The sequence below is a fragment of the Helianthus annuus genome, chromosome 17, assembly GCF_002127325.2.
Source record: "Helianthus annuus cultivar XRQ/B chromosome 17, HanXRQr2.0-SUNRISE, whole genome shotgun sequence".
NCBI classification, from domain to species: domain Eukaryota; kingdom Viridiplantae; phylum Streptophyta; class Magnoliopsida; order Asterales; family Asteraceae; genus Helianthus; species Helianthus annuus.
This window is the reverse complement of record NC_035449.2, coordinates 191,331,425-191,346,403: the sequence shown is the minus strand read 5'-3', so window position 1 is coordinate 191,346,403 and position 14,979 is coordinate 191,331,425. Positions and strand designations below refer to the sequence as shown.

The window sequence follows — 14,979 nt, the reverse complement described above, 5'->3', positions numbered from 1 at the left end:
AACAATATGCAACACCATATAACAATATGTAACACTATATACCATTATATAACAAATATAACACTATAGTTTTTCTGATAGCATGTCTATGATAGATGTATAGTGTTATATTTGTTATATAATGTTATATAGTGTTACATAGTGTTATATGGTATTATATGGTGTTACATATTGTTATAGGGTGTTTATATGGTGTTATATAGTATTATATATAGTGTTATAATACACTTCTCACACTTTAGGCCTTTTTACACTATCCTTACCCTATAATTAGCATCATTACTAAACTACCCTTAAGACTACTCATTGATATAACTAATATTAAGGGCTTATATGTAATAAATAACATCCGCTGATTCAAAATTTACATGGCCCATATCTTTTTCTCACGGTTCTTACCATTAATATAGTTTGTACCGGATCATAACTCATAAATAAAGACCAACTTTTGTTGAAAAATATATCAATATAGCAATTCAATGGAGGGTAAAATTGTCATTACAAGAGGTGTATACAACTATATATGGAACAATAAGAAACATATAGGGCCAAATGACTAGTTTCCAACTCCAACTTCTAAGCATTGCATTCTGGAGGAAGAATTTTGTATCTTGAAGTGTCTTTACAATAAGAGTAAAACATATGTTTAGATCGAGCCCATTTCAAACCAATGGTTTGTTGGCTTGTTAGCTTTACATACTCGTTTCCTTCAATAGGGTCAGAGGTCAAAAGAGTTGAACTCTTTGAGCACGAGCCTGTAGATGTTGAGTTTGCTTTCGACATCAAACAACCTTCTGCTTTAAGTTCTCCTAAGGATGCGACAAATGGTGCATATTTGTAGTTAACGGGATATTTTCCGCCATGTGTGGCCCACTGTGAACCGTCCCATATGGTCGTGTATAACGACATTGGCTTTGATGGATACATAGGTGACGAGGCTTGGTTGTAGGTTACTTCTCTTATTGGTATATTGTCTACTAGAAACCTGTATTTTAAATTCATCAAAAATTGAAAATGAGCATCACCAACGATTTTATTGTTATTGATGCAAGCAACCTTTAGATTTAAAAAAGAAAAGAATGCAACACCTTTTCGCCCAAAATAAAAGTCTAACTAAAGTGACTTAAATTTGCAATTTCTTCTTAATAACTTAAGCACTAGGGTGGAACCAGAGGGTTCTTTGATCCCGATTACCGAAATTCTTTGTATTTTTAATAAAAATTTAGTTTTTTTTAAAGAAGAAAATGTGTTATGATCAACCCCTATTTATAGTCAAGAGACAAAATAATTTTATGATAACTCTCTACTAATAAGTTTTGGTTATGCCATTGTTCAAGCAACCTCATTATAGCGTCTATAGCCAACTAAAATATGCTTAGCCCTTAGGTTAGATATATAATAAAGAATCTTACACTATGTGATGGGTGTTCCATAACATACTATACTGATGAAACTCTTGTGTAGGGTCAAACCAAAGGTAAAACTTTTCTTCTCTTCCTGTTTTGACACTCCCATTACCATAAATGTTTGTTTGAAGAACCCATTGCCTTCTCTTCTCATGCCCAAGCAATTCAAAGTCAATCTCATCATGGTTATGCGGAAAAACATCTGAATTAGACATCTGAACATCATCAATGACAAGGGTATTTTAGTCATTTACATCACCAGTCGTATACTTATACGCTTTAAATAGGTAAATTGCAAAGAAAACAACTCACATAGAAAGCTAGTACTACTCCTGAAGTATCCCCCATTGGTAGCTTTATTGCAACGCTAAAGAATCCATGATAGTATCTATCTTTTGAAACCAATCCCGAACCTAAACCCAAAAATTAACAAGTTAATAATGATAACACTATATATATTATTTACGATTAAAAAAATCTTGTAAGTACAATGGTCGTTTTTACCTGAAGTTTTATCTAAAATAATATCAGTATATGATCCATTGCTCTTCATGTGAATATTTGATGCTCCAAAAAAAGTTGACATTTTCTGCGAAACCGTTGTGGAACGAAAACGATCTGTTAATCGCTCGACACTTGGGGGCCTATAAATCGGCCCACGAGAAGAAACTTGGGGTAACCGGAGAATGATAGACGAAATTAAACATGAAAGAAGAACCCTTTGATGCAAAAATGTCATTTTCTTGGAGTTGAAAGTGTTACATAGATAGTTGGAAAGGTTGGTTTGGTTTATATACATGTTTTCCTAGGTTGCTTGGCTGTTTTAATGGTGGCTAGATATGATGTGGCTTTTTTTGGATTTTTTTTAAATGATAACATATGAGGACCAAGTATAATTTATTTATTAATACTTAATATTATACAGTGTTTGTGCATATAACTATTATTGATGTTTTAATTTCATTTCACGTGGCATTAATCTTTAACAATTACAAATTATCTCTAGTATAGAAACGGATATAAAAAAATTTCATCCATAAGTAATTTTATTTTTATTTGATAAATATATTTATTAAATGTAGTCATTAATTAATGATTATATTTTATTTTAAATGATAGAAAAAAAAAAAACCTTAGCCATAAACAAAACATATATTGTTGATGTTAGATGCATTAAAAACTTAGCCACAAATAAAACATATATTGTTGAGGTTAGATGCAAAATGATATTTTTTAATGACAATTCTTTTTTAATCTTTGACATCTGTAGCACTTAAACCCAAGATCTTCTTTTTAAACTTAAGTGTTTACAGATTTTGTCTTTATCAATGAGCCACCGCTTCATTGGTAGGTGCAAAAAAATTCATCATACATTCGAAATTCACATTTTTGAGTCAGCTAATTCTGTTATTTTTAATGACATAAAAATATGTCAGTCAATATCCATCCAATTTTCATATACCTTTTCATACTTATATTTATTTTCTGTCATTAACATACATTGTACCTCTTAACATTTATTGGTAAAAATAGTGATTAATAATTAATTATGAAGCCATTTATGCTTCTAATCAAATCAAACGGGCTAATATAGCAAAATTTAACTTTTTAAGCTAAAAATGAAACAGAAATTCTCTAAAAACATATTTTTGTTTTAGAGCCCTTTTTATTCTTTTGCTAAAGACTGTATTATTATCAATTATAAGAATCTAGCACAATATATATTTTTTTGTGGAACTTTTTTTTAGCCTCAGTTTAAAATATTTTTGTTTTAGAGCCCTTTTTATTCTTTTGCTAAAGACTATATTATTATCAATTATAAGAATCTAGCACAATATATATTTTTTGTGGATCTTTTTTAGCCTCAATTTAAAATATTTTTGTTTTAGAGCCCTTTTTATTCTTTTGCTAAAGACTATATTATTATCAATTATAAGAATCTAGCACAATATATATTTTTTTGTGGATCTTTTTTATTAGCCTCAATTTAAAAAGTAGATTCTAATATCTTATATGGTATAGTCGTGTGATTTGTGGGCATGTGAGATGGATGACACAAAAAACAAATTTGACTAAAAGATTTATTTATCAAATTGCTTCCTTCATAGTGGTATAAAAGTGCTTATATAATGGTATTTCTATTCAAGTGATGAGGGTTCTACTCTTAGACCACCCGTAGTGGGGCGTGATTTTTAAAAAAAAAATTGAAAAATAACGCTCCAAAACGCCCCCCCCCCCTCCATTACACTAGGCGTTATATTAAAAAAAAAAATTCAGAAAATCACGTTTGGCGTTATAATGAAAACGCTGCATGCATCCAATGGGCATTATTCCCATGTTTGACTGGCCAATATCATTTAGGTTGCTTTTTTTTTTTGTTTAATAATTGGAAGGGGCATTATTTGGGCATTATCCCCACTACACCATTATATGCTATAATGCCTCATACTGACTGGGTTGCCACGTATCGGATAATACCTCATGATGGGGGCATTATAACAAGTTACTACTACACATGGTCTTACAGTGAAATGGTGTTTCTATTCAAGTGATGAGGGTTCTACCCTTACAGTGAATACATATATGTAAATTTATGAACATAATTAATGAACATGTGCGTTTGTCACTCTAAAAAAAGAAAAAAAAAATACTTTTGTGATTTTTAGAAAAGATTGGATGTTTGTATAAAATTGAGATATATCGAAACTACAACAAAAAAAAAAGGTTACATATTTATTAAAGAGTTAATTACACAAATGGGTCCTGTGGTTTATATCTATTTTCGCATTTGGGTACTAACTTTTTTTTTAATAGGTTTAGGTTTTATGATTTCAATTTTGTAACACCTTTGGGTACTAACACCAAAATTAGTTAATTAATGACTAAAATACCCTTGCATTTTTTTTAAGTTTATCAATGTAACACATTTGGGTACTAACAACTAATTTTATTTAAGTTTAAATCAATTTTACAAAATCTATTTATTTTTTATTTTTCATCTTTTTATTATATCTCTTAATTAACATAAAGTCTATTTATTTTTTTATTTTCATATTTTTATTAAATTTCTTATTTAACATAAAATCTATTTGTTACACCAGTATTTCTTTTAAATAGATTTTTTTAATAAAATCTACTAGCTATATAGTTTTATGTAAATTAAATTTCTTACTCGTTTTAAATAATGTAAACCTTACTCGTTTTTAATTTTGGATAGAAATGATTGATAATAATAAATATCTTTCATGTAATAAAATTTAAGCCTTTTTTAACTCATTTTTTTGTTCATTTACATTTTACTATTTTAGAAAGATATTTAATTTACATAAAACTATATAGCCAGGTATTTTAGATAAAACTATATAGCTAGGTATTTTTAGAAAAAACTAAAAAAATTTAAGCCTTTTTTTAACTCGTTTTTTTTTTTGTAAAAAATATATTTAATTTACATAAAACTATATAGCTAGTATATTTTGCTGGTGCAACTAGTAGATTTTATGTAAATTAAATATCTTTCTAAAATAGTAAAATGTAAATGAACAAAAAAAACGAGTTAAAAATGGCTTAAATTTTTTTACATGAAAGATATTTATTATTATTATTATTATCAATCATATATATTCAAAATTGAAAACGAGTAAGGTTTACATTATTTAAAATGAGTAAGAAATTTAATTTACATAAAACTATATAGCTAGTAGATTTTATTTAAAAAATCTATTTAAAAAAAAATACTAGTGTAACAAGTAGATTTTAAGTTAAATAAGAAATAAAAATATGAAAATAAAAAAATAAAAAAATAAATAGACTTTATGTTAATTAAGAGATATAATAAAAAGATGAAAAATAAAAAATAAATACATTTTGTAAAATTTTTTACCTGCCGCGCGTTGCGGCGGCGCCATACCCAACGTGATAACTTATAGACTATAATCAATCAAACTCTCGTATCCGGACTAAATTTACGTTGAAACATATAGTAATCCGAATTCATGTCGTTGAATGAAAATATATTATATTTGACCCGACTTATTTACAAACAAAATTTACGTCGAAACGTAGACCAATCCAAAACGTACATAAAATAAACACTTGTGGCGGCATCGTACGCGACGTGATAAAGTATAGACTAAAATCGACCCAACTCGTTTCTAAACTAAACCTACGTCGAAACTTATAGTAACTCAAATTTATCTCGTCGAATGAAACATATTATATTTGACCCGATTTGTTTTCAAGCAAAATTTACATCAAAACGTACATAAAAGTAAGACATTTTGTAACTGACCCGACTCATTTTTTTAAAATCACGTTAAAGCGTAGACGAACTCAAATTTATACGGACACGTACATAAAGAAAAAACAACGTGAAAAATTAGTTTTAGGATAAATTCGAAACTTTTGAATCTTTAAAGGTAAAAGTGACATGTATAAAATTAGAGGGTTTGTTTTGTTATTATACCAAAGTTTATGGGGTAGAAGGGGTTGGTGGCTTTTTCCACCGACCTTCTTCTTTAATATATATATATATAATTGATTTAAACTTAAATAAAATTAGTTTTTAGTACCCAAATGTGTTACATTGATAAACTTAAAAAATGCAAGGGTATTTTAGTCATTAATTAACTAATTTTGGTGTTAGTACTCAAAGGTGTTACAAAATTGAAACCATAAAACCTAAACATGTTAAAAAAAAGTTAGTACCCAAAGACGAAAATAGGTATAAACCACATGACCCATTTGTGTAATTAACTCTTTATTAAATGGAAATTAAGGTGACCCAAAGTATATAATGGGTTAATTGATAAAAAAAAAAAGTATATCTTGCTGGTTAAAATAATAGTGTAATAAGTTGAATAAAAAGTTTTTTTTTAGAGAAGTATTGGATAGAAAAATATGACAAGTTAATTGAAAAAAAATAAAAATAAAAGAATAAATAGAAGTATAACAAGTTGTTGAAAAAAAAAATAGTTTTCCAGTCATACTAAAACGACTGGGAACCATGTCTCTTTTCGTTCATTTGTATATTCGATTATCTAAGTTTTAGCTCTCTTTTTTTTTTTTTTGAAAAACTAACAATTATAACTTTTTTACTCAAAACATATAATCATAACATGATTTCTATCATTAAGCTTTTTTTTAATGTTGTATTTTGGTGGATCCTAATATTTTTTAGGCGGTTCAAAAAGTCTGTGGCTCGAGGCTTGCTCGAAGTTCGCTTGAAAAAAGTTTGAAAAAAGCTAGGTTCGAAGTCGGCTCGGTTTTAAACGAGTTGGCTCGGCTCGGTTCGGTTTGTAAACGAGCCGCGCCCGAGCCAAGGTAGGTTCGATTCGTGGCTCGCTCGTTAGTTGGCTCGTTGGCTCGCTCGTTTGGCTCATTTAAATGAAACCCCAAATTATATATGTGTGTGTGCATGTATATTCTAATATATTTAAGAAATGTTGTTTAATTAGTAATATGGTTATTTTTTATCGAAAAAAATAGATTGTTAAGCTATCGCTTTAATTGGTAATATTGATTTAAAAAATATATATTAATGTAAGTAACATAGAATCTTTTCTTGTTCGTTTTATTTATAATTTGCCCAAAATTACTATTTTATTAGCCAAAATAATGTTTTGTTTATTGTTTTTGGTTTTATATATATCATTATGTGTAAAAATACAAAAATAAAAACTTTTTTAAGCAAACGAGTCGGCTCGACGAGCCACGAGCTGGCTCGAGCTTTTGACGAGCTGAGCTCGAGCCCAACTTTCCAGCTCGTTAAGAAAAATGAGCCGGCTTGGCTCGATTCGATTTTTAAACGAGCCGAGCCTGAGCCCACCCTGGTCCGGCTCGGCTCGGCTCGGCTCGTTTAAAGCCCTAATATTTTTAAAAATACTTATATGACTATAGTAGATGATAATGACATATTTGGAATAAAGCAGCATAATTGTAAGGTGCTTAACTGCAATTTGGGTGTTCACAGCTGTTTAAACTTTAAACAAACGGTTGCATTCATGGTTTTGTGACATACATGACATTTTATGGGTCCATTTTTGCTTTCATTTATTAATGTGACAATTCAGTGTAGGGGTAGTTAGGTAAAAAAGCCAAAAGGTAAGCAGCTGGACACCATATTAGACCAGCCAAACGCTATTTTTTGGTCGTATTCATTTCCACATATTTGGAATGGTTGACAAGAAAAATAAAATTAATAAATGTTTTTTGGTTTATTAAACTTTAGCTTTTAAAAACTTCCAACATGACCTTAAACATGATTTAGTAGGAAAAACGGTTTAGATAACTTGTAATTTGTAACACTTATCAAATTGGGTTAGTAGTGACGTGTGAGGATCAATTATAAATAAAAAATAAACATACAAAACATGTGAAGTTAGAAAGAAAACTTGTTTTTTTATACACATATTAGACATGTGTGTTGAACTTTATCACGGTAAAGTTGTAAATAAGAGAAAATGTTGAATTTAACTGAATAGCTACTCCAGTTACAACTAGTTACATAATTACTCTAGTTATATAAATACATACGCAAAACTTCGTCAGATTTAAAATATGTCATTTATAATTACTCTAGTTGTGCAAATAGTTATGCTAGTTAATAAATACGTACACTAAACTTCATCAGATTCAAAATAGGTCATTTATAATTACTCTAGTTATGCAAATAATTGATCGGAATGTCTCGCCTCGGTCAAAGATAATATTTATATGCCCTAGTTACCCTTAACAATGTGCTAGTGGTAGTAACGGGTCGAACCACAAAGAGTTTGTGGTTTATGTATGGACATTATAACCGATGTCACAATTTTATGAAGCTTGCTATGTAATTACTTGATTGTTTGTTTGTTTGAAAAGGGATGTCGGATTGAAACGACGAATTGTTACTAAATTACTTAACTAAAAAAACTTAAACACTTTCGATTGCAAAAAAACTTGATTACTTGATGGAAACAATAATTAGAGAACAAGGTTCACACCCGGTTCAGTAATTTAAGACCTAGGGTTCCTACACGTTTTAGATTCAACTCAATTGCATATAATGATTAACGGATTTAGTGTCACGTGGATTAGGTGCCAAGAGTTATCAACATCACAGACGACGGACCGCAATGCACTTCGTTATCAAGAACATGTAAATCCTACCAATAGATAATGCATAAGTGCACAAACTCATTTCGCAAAGTCAAATTTTATCATATTCGACAATTCACAAATTCAATTCAAATGCATGACAATTATCAAAAGTTTCAAATTCAAAATACAATTTGTCACAAATCAAATCCCAAACAAATATTTAAACCCTAGAATCTTAGAAAACCTACACCAGGGTGAAACCCGAGAGGATTAGCCGCTCATGACGAACGAAACTTGATCACCGGATGAAAAGAGCTTGAACTTGAACATGGTCTTCAACCTTGGAGAATGGTGGAGTTAGGGTATGGTGAGTGGTGATAGTGGAAGAGTTGTGGAAAGATTGGTGATTAAGGATGAAATGGTGATAATGATGATTATGGACTAAGGTTATCATGAATGTTGGTAATAATGGATAATTGGAAGAGGTTAGAGGTAGTGTGTATGATGATCGTTAAAAAACACAAAACAACAAAACCTGCGTCGGAAGCCAGGAGAGGGCGTCGCCGACGGCCCTTCCTTGCATTGGCAACATGGCTGGTAAAGTCTTTTTCCAGCTGACGACCTAAGTTGCTGCCTACGCTACTATCCTATCGACGCAATGTGTCGGCGACGGCCCAGGAGGGCGTCAGCGACGCGACTTGTACAACTGCTTTCCTGTTTTGCCCGTTTCACGTTCCCGGTTGATATTGTTCGCTCCCCGATGCTCCGTAAAGCTCCCGAGTAGCTCCTTAAACTCCGTTAGACCTGCAAAACACAATTCTAATCAAAAGTAGGCCATTCGAAACCAAAAGTCATGTAAAAACATAACTTTAAATACGATTAAACACCGGTTTTTGACGACGTATCAATAATTATGCTAGTTATACAAAAAATACACAAAACTTCATCATGAGATATAATGGGTCTTAAGAAATGTCCCGTTTAAAATATCATCACATGTCTTGGACGGTTGGTTGACATGGATGTGAATGAGAGAAGAACTACATAACTGAATGCACTTAAATGAGAACAATTCTTAACGAGTGATCTCATGGGTAGTTTTTACTCAGGAAACGAAAACAAATTTTTGAGCTCCTTGTAGTCAAAACAATCAATATAAGTTGGTATGATATGTAACAATACTACTACTTGGACTCAAGTTATACCACCATGAATGATCAGGTCATAAAACATGTGTATATGACATATAATAACAAACATTTACATTCAACTTTAATGTTGGAAATGAACCATAATACCTTTATAACATTATTTTAAATGTCAAGCATCAATATCATGTACACTTTTAAGTAAAACTCATCGTGTTTCGCAGTATCTCAATATCGCGAGCTTGAACCGACGGAACCACTTGAACAACCCCATCTTTCTCCTCATAATCGGTTGATGATGGTGTGAAATCATTCCCTAATCGTTTTCCTTTGACCCACACTCAAAATCGGCTTTAATTCAACTCATTATTCACTTTCTCTCTCTAGTTTCTCTTTATATTGTCACTAGTTTAAGAACCCGCGAGGTTCGCGGGTGGACTAAAACACAAATGAATAACTTTAATTTATTGAAGTAATCGTTTGAATTAAATAACCGTTCAAGTAATAATAAATTAGTAAACTACAATGAGACAAATAATGTAATATCTCGAGATACATGATGATGCAAATTTGTGTAATATTGTGTGTATGGAACATAATAATGTTATTATGATTTTTAGGGAACAGTTACATGGAATGAATGATCGAACGATGAATGAGTACATGGAGATCACAAGTCACGAAATACTTCTTTGTAAACTACATTTGTCGTTTTATTAGTAGGTTTGCCGTCATTGTCCAAAATCAGAAGTTTAACTCCTTGTCTGGTTTTAACTCTCGATAAAGCAACATACAGCTGACCATGGGTGAAAACTGGCTGTTTCAGATACAGACCAACTCTAGACAGTGATTGTCCCTGACTCTTGTTAATAGTCATTGCGAAACAAACAGCCAACGGAAATTGTCTCCTTTGAAACTCAAAAGGAATTTTTTTATCAGAAGGTATCAAACTAATCCTTGGTATATAAGTGCGAGTGCCTATGTTCCCTCCGGATATTATCTCGGCTTCTATTACACGGTTATACATTTTTTTGACTTGTAGTCGTGTACCATTGCAAAGACCATTTTGTTGGTCAATGTTACGTAATAGCATCACCGGCACACCTACTTTTAGTGCTAGCCTATGATTAGGTAAGCCGGACACTTTAAGACCGTTAAGCACATCAGGAGAGTATAGTTTTTGTTGTGTAGCGTTTGGATTTTCAGACTGACAAAGAGTGTCTGAACTAAGATATTCTCGTTCTTCGCCTGGGAATAGTGACAACAACCGATCATTAATTTCATGCACAACCTCGTTCTTAGGTGCAAGTATAGCCCTCTCACTGAAATAATTCTGATTGTTGAAGTTTTCAAGAATTGAAGGATACACAAAATCAATTAAAGTTGAAATGGGGTCCGATGTATCAGTGATCAGAAGGTCGCTTGGTATTTCAATTGATGCTTCTCCATCATTTGGACCACCAACATTTCCCTCACCTATATCCAAAAGCCATTTTGCAAATTGTTTTATTTCTTCAGCGTCCGATGCTGAACTTCCAACTGTTAACCTCATGTTTTTTGTTAGTCTCAGCAACTTGCATGTATTCCACAGATAAGACGAACTAATTGAGGCATTGACAATCTCTTGTCTTCCACCATTTGGAACAACCGGAAGGATCTGTCTAAAATCGCCTCCTAAAACAATAACCTTTCCTCCAAAGCGGATATTTGATCTGTTGGAAGTGTCGATATTGAAAATGTCGTTCATTGTTCTATCCAACGCTTCGAATGCATGCTTATGGACCATAGGCGCTTCATCCCATATAATCAAGTTTGTTTCGTGTAGTAGTCTAGCTACATCTCCATCAGGTTTTATATGACAAACTGAATCCTCTGTAAGATTCAATGGAATACGAAACCTGGAATGCGCGGTCCTGCCACCAGACAATAACAACGACGCGATCCCACTGGAAGCAACGTTTAATACAATTTGACCTTTTGATCTGATTGCCGCAGATAATGTCTTCCATAAGAAGGTCTTCCCGGTCCCACCATATCCGTACACAAAAAAAACCCCACCTTTGTTACCCTCAATTGCGTTGATTATTTGTTGGAAAACTGACCGTTGCTCCTCAGTTAGCAAATTAAGTTGATTATTAAATTCAACTTCAAGATTGGTTTGGTCGTAGATACGCTCCTCGTTAATCAAACGATTGTCTGAATCAGACATAGACGCATTATCTGGGTACGGCATTGTCTCAAATCTTTTGAGTGATGAGTTGTTTCTAGCTAAGAATTTTTCAACTTCACTCAAAACGTAGTTTTTAAGCTGCTCATCTGGAATTGATAAAGCTGTAAAAAATGGAAAAAAAATATATTATGAAATCAAAAAATATTGAATGGACCAAACCATATATCATAAATGAAACACAAAACCATTTTTTCTTTAAACCGAAATTGTTTTTTTTTTTTTTTTTTTTTTTTTGTGTATCGCAACCAAAAACAAAAAAAAAGGGGAGAAGAACTACATTTTGTGTAAAAGAATTACCTGTAACTCGATGATATTTTCTAAGTCTGTAGATAAAGTCGTCTGTCATGTATCTCCATGTGCTTTCCCATACAACCTCTGGTCTGGATAACGTATTTGTTAATAGCAAAGTAGCAAATAAATTACGAAGATACGAAGGGGATCCTGTTTCATTTGCTTCCTTGATTGCCTCAATGTATTCTGTGTCATCGTCCAAAAGACCGAGTACATAACATGCATCTCTAAATGTATCATATACCTTACCATCAACTGTTTTAATATCATCAAAAGATTTTGGTCCTTTCACTTTGTTAAGAAGAATTCTTAAAAAATATGCTTCCCCAAGAGACGGACTTACAGCGTGAATTCTCCCAATTGACTTATGTCTTTGTCTAGGTTCCCAACAACGTTTATCAAGCTTCCATACATACCAACTTGGAAACTGAACATATGTAAGTGTACGGGCCAATGTGTCATTCGGGTCTTTGTTACGTTCCATCCAGGAAAGAAACATTGAAGCTTTGACAGATGGTTTGTTAAGGACTTGATTAATATCCTCGTCGGGTCCAAAAACAACAGGTTGTTTTCCGGGAAGATGGAATGGCAGCCTCATAACAGAAGGAGTCCTGTAATGCACATCGTAGGCGAAGATCCTCCAAGATGCCTCACAAGCCGATAGATACCTACAATCATAATATTCTTTGACCTCGTCTTGTTCTAGTTCTTCATTGTTATTATCATGTTGGACAACAGCAACGGTTGCTCTATCAGGGCCTTTATTTATATATTTAAACAAATATTTAATTGATCCGGCTTGATTGCACCACTCAACATTTATATGTGCCTGGTACCGTTTCAAAAGTTTTTTGTTGTATGGCACAACACTTCGGTTGTCTAAGTCGATTCCATTTTTTACTACAGAAACACCATTATCTCTTCTTTTGTATATTGGGAATCCATTTGAATCCAGTGTAGTATGATCTTGAAATTTCTTTGGAAAACCCTTCGAACACTTATTGTCAACCATACATGGACAACTTAAATTAGCGTTACCACATGGACCATGAATCATATAGTCTTTCACAAGCGCATATAATTCTGCATCTTCTTCTTCATCAGGGATTTCTGCAGTTATAAATGGATCAACATGGTCTACCGTTGGAAGTTTGGATTCATTTTCTAAGAATAAGCATAGGTGGGCATGAGGCAATCCTCTCTTTTGAAACTCGATTGTGTAAACAACTGTACAAAAACAAATCATTGGTAGATTTAAATAATCTAATATCTATATAAAAAGGAATTTGATAAAATACCTGCTGCAACTTTTCCAAATAGATGGCGTTCTTTAAAATCTTTGCAAATTGAATCCAACTTTATTTTAAACAATCTGCTCAGTATATCGGGCCTGTCTTCAGGTTTAAGATTTGTGTCTCTAAGAAACCTTTTTACCTCAGGCCACTTTGGATTGCACGTGATGGTTATAAAAAAATCCGGATAACCAAACCACTTACAGATAGCCATGGCATCTAAATAATTTTGCATCATATATCTAGCGCCACCAGTAAACGAAGAGGGCAAAAAGATTCGTTTTCCAACCTTAGATATGTCTTGCTGGCCCTTATTTCTTAATTCACATAGACTTTCATAGCTATCTGACCTTAGATTCTTTTGTTGAAGTCGTATGTACTTAAGCCTTTCGCTCTCAATCATAGTATACGCATCAACCAAGAATTGTTGAAAGAGTCTCCTTGAATTTAGAATCAATGAAAACTGATTAATTCTGTCTTGCACACGATATGCAAAGAACTCTCTCATTGTACAATTTGGACGTTTCTTATTGATTACGTCTACGACACCTTGATGAGGGATGTCAATTCTGTAACCATCATCTCCATAAGGGAACAAAATAGGATATTGAAGTGCAAGGTATGAAGGATGCAATTCACTAATTCGTTTCAAAGTACCTGTCTGCGTTTCAATAACTATATCTCTATTGTTGATTGTGTTGGCAATATCCCCCACAATTAGAGCAGCAACTTCACCACAGGTTGGTAAATTATATGTTCGTCCATCCTTTTCTCTAATACCAATTAGACGAAGCTTGAGATTAAGATCAGGGTTTTCATGAAAACAGTCTCTAACCATCCTATAAGCTTTTACCAACTGATTTTCTGAATCTAAAACACATTTTATATGTTCAATCAGTTTACTATCAAGTTCAGCCACACTTGAGGAGGATGAATCCTTGGAACGACTGGTTAAAAAATAGCGGTGTGTCAAAAAACATCAATATTAATAAAAATAATACTATAGAAAGCTTTGATGGGAAAAAAAGTTTATAGTTTATTATAATTACCTAAAAACGGATTGTCTGTTGGAAAGTTCGTTTTCAGTATCGAAAATGTAGAGCTGGCAAAATTTTGGTTGATCTCCGTCTTCCGGAAGCAGGCTTCCAGTGCTGTGGTAGTTCTCTCCACTAATTCTGTAGCAGAATGGTCCATTACCTCTGTTAACAGTGGGATTAACCTTACCACCCATTGACGTGAAAGCAAACATGGAGTTATACTGTCGAATATTGTTCAAAAAATGTTTGCTTTCTTTATCCTTATACATAAAAAGTTTCTTATAACTTGGAACAGCATCTTTATAATCTGGTAGCTCTACTTTGCCATAACCACAACATAAGAAATAGCATATTCTTCCTTTCTCTTTTCTTCCCCTTCCTTTTTCAGCATCCCATAATTTAGCATTGCATACTTCACAAGTAATACATTGGTCACCATGATCGAAATAATCTGTAAAGTTAGTTGAAGAAAAAAAGAATATTACTTTACGAAGTATG

At 32.4% G+C, this 14,979-nt stretch overlaps 1 protein-coding gene across 1 annotated transcript; it reads right to left on the bottom strand.

Annotated features, from left to right (window-relative positions):
• Positions 1–437: 437 nt before the first annotated feature.
• On the bottom strand, positions 438–2,193 carry LOC110922637 (probable xyloglucan endotransglucosylase/hydrolase protein 33). Its single transcript, XM_022166894.2, has 4 exons — positions 1,911–2,193; positions 1,719–1,819; positions 1,413–1,621; positions 438–985 (listed from the first exon to the last, which is right to left on the bottom strand). The coding sequence occupies exons 1-4, from the start codon at positions 2,143–2,145 to the stop codon at positions 577–579; spliced, it is 954 nt and encodes a 317-aa protein (XP_022022586.2). The 5' UTR covers positions 2,146–2,193; the 3' UTR covers positions 438–576.
• Between the last annotated feature and the right edge of the window lie 12,786 nt (positions 2,194–14,979).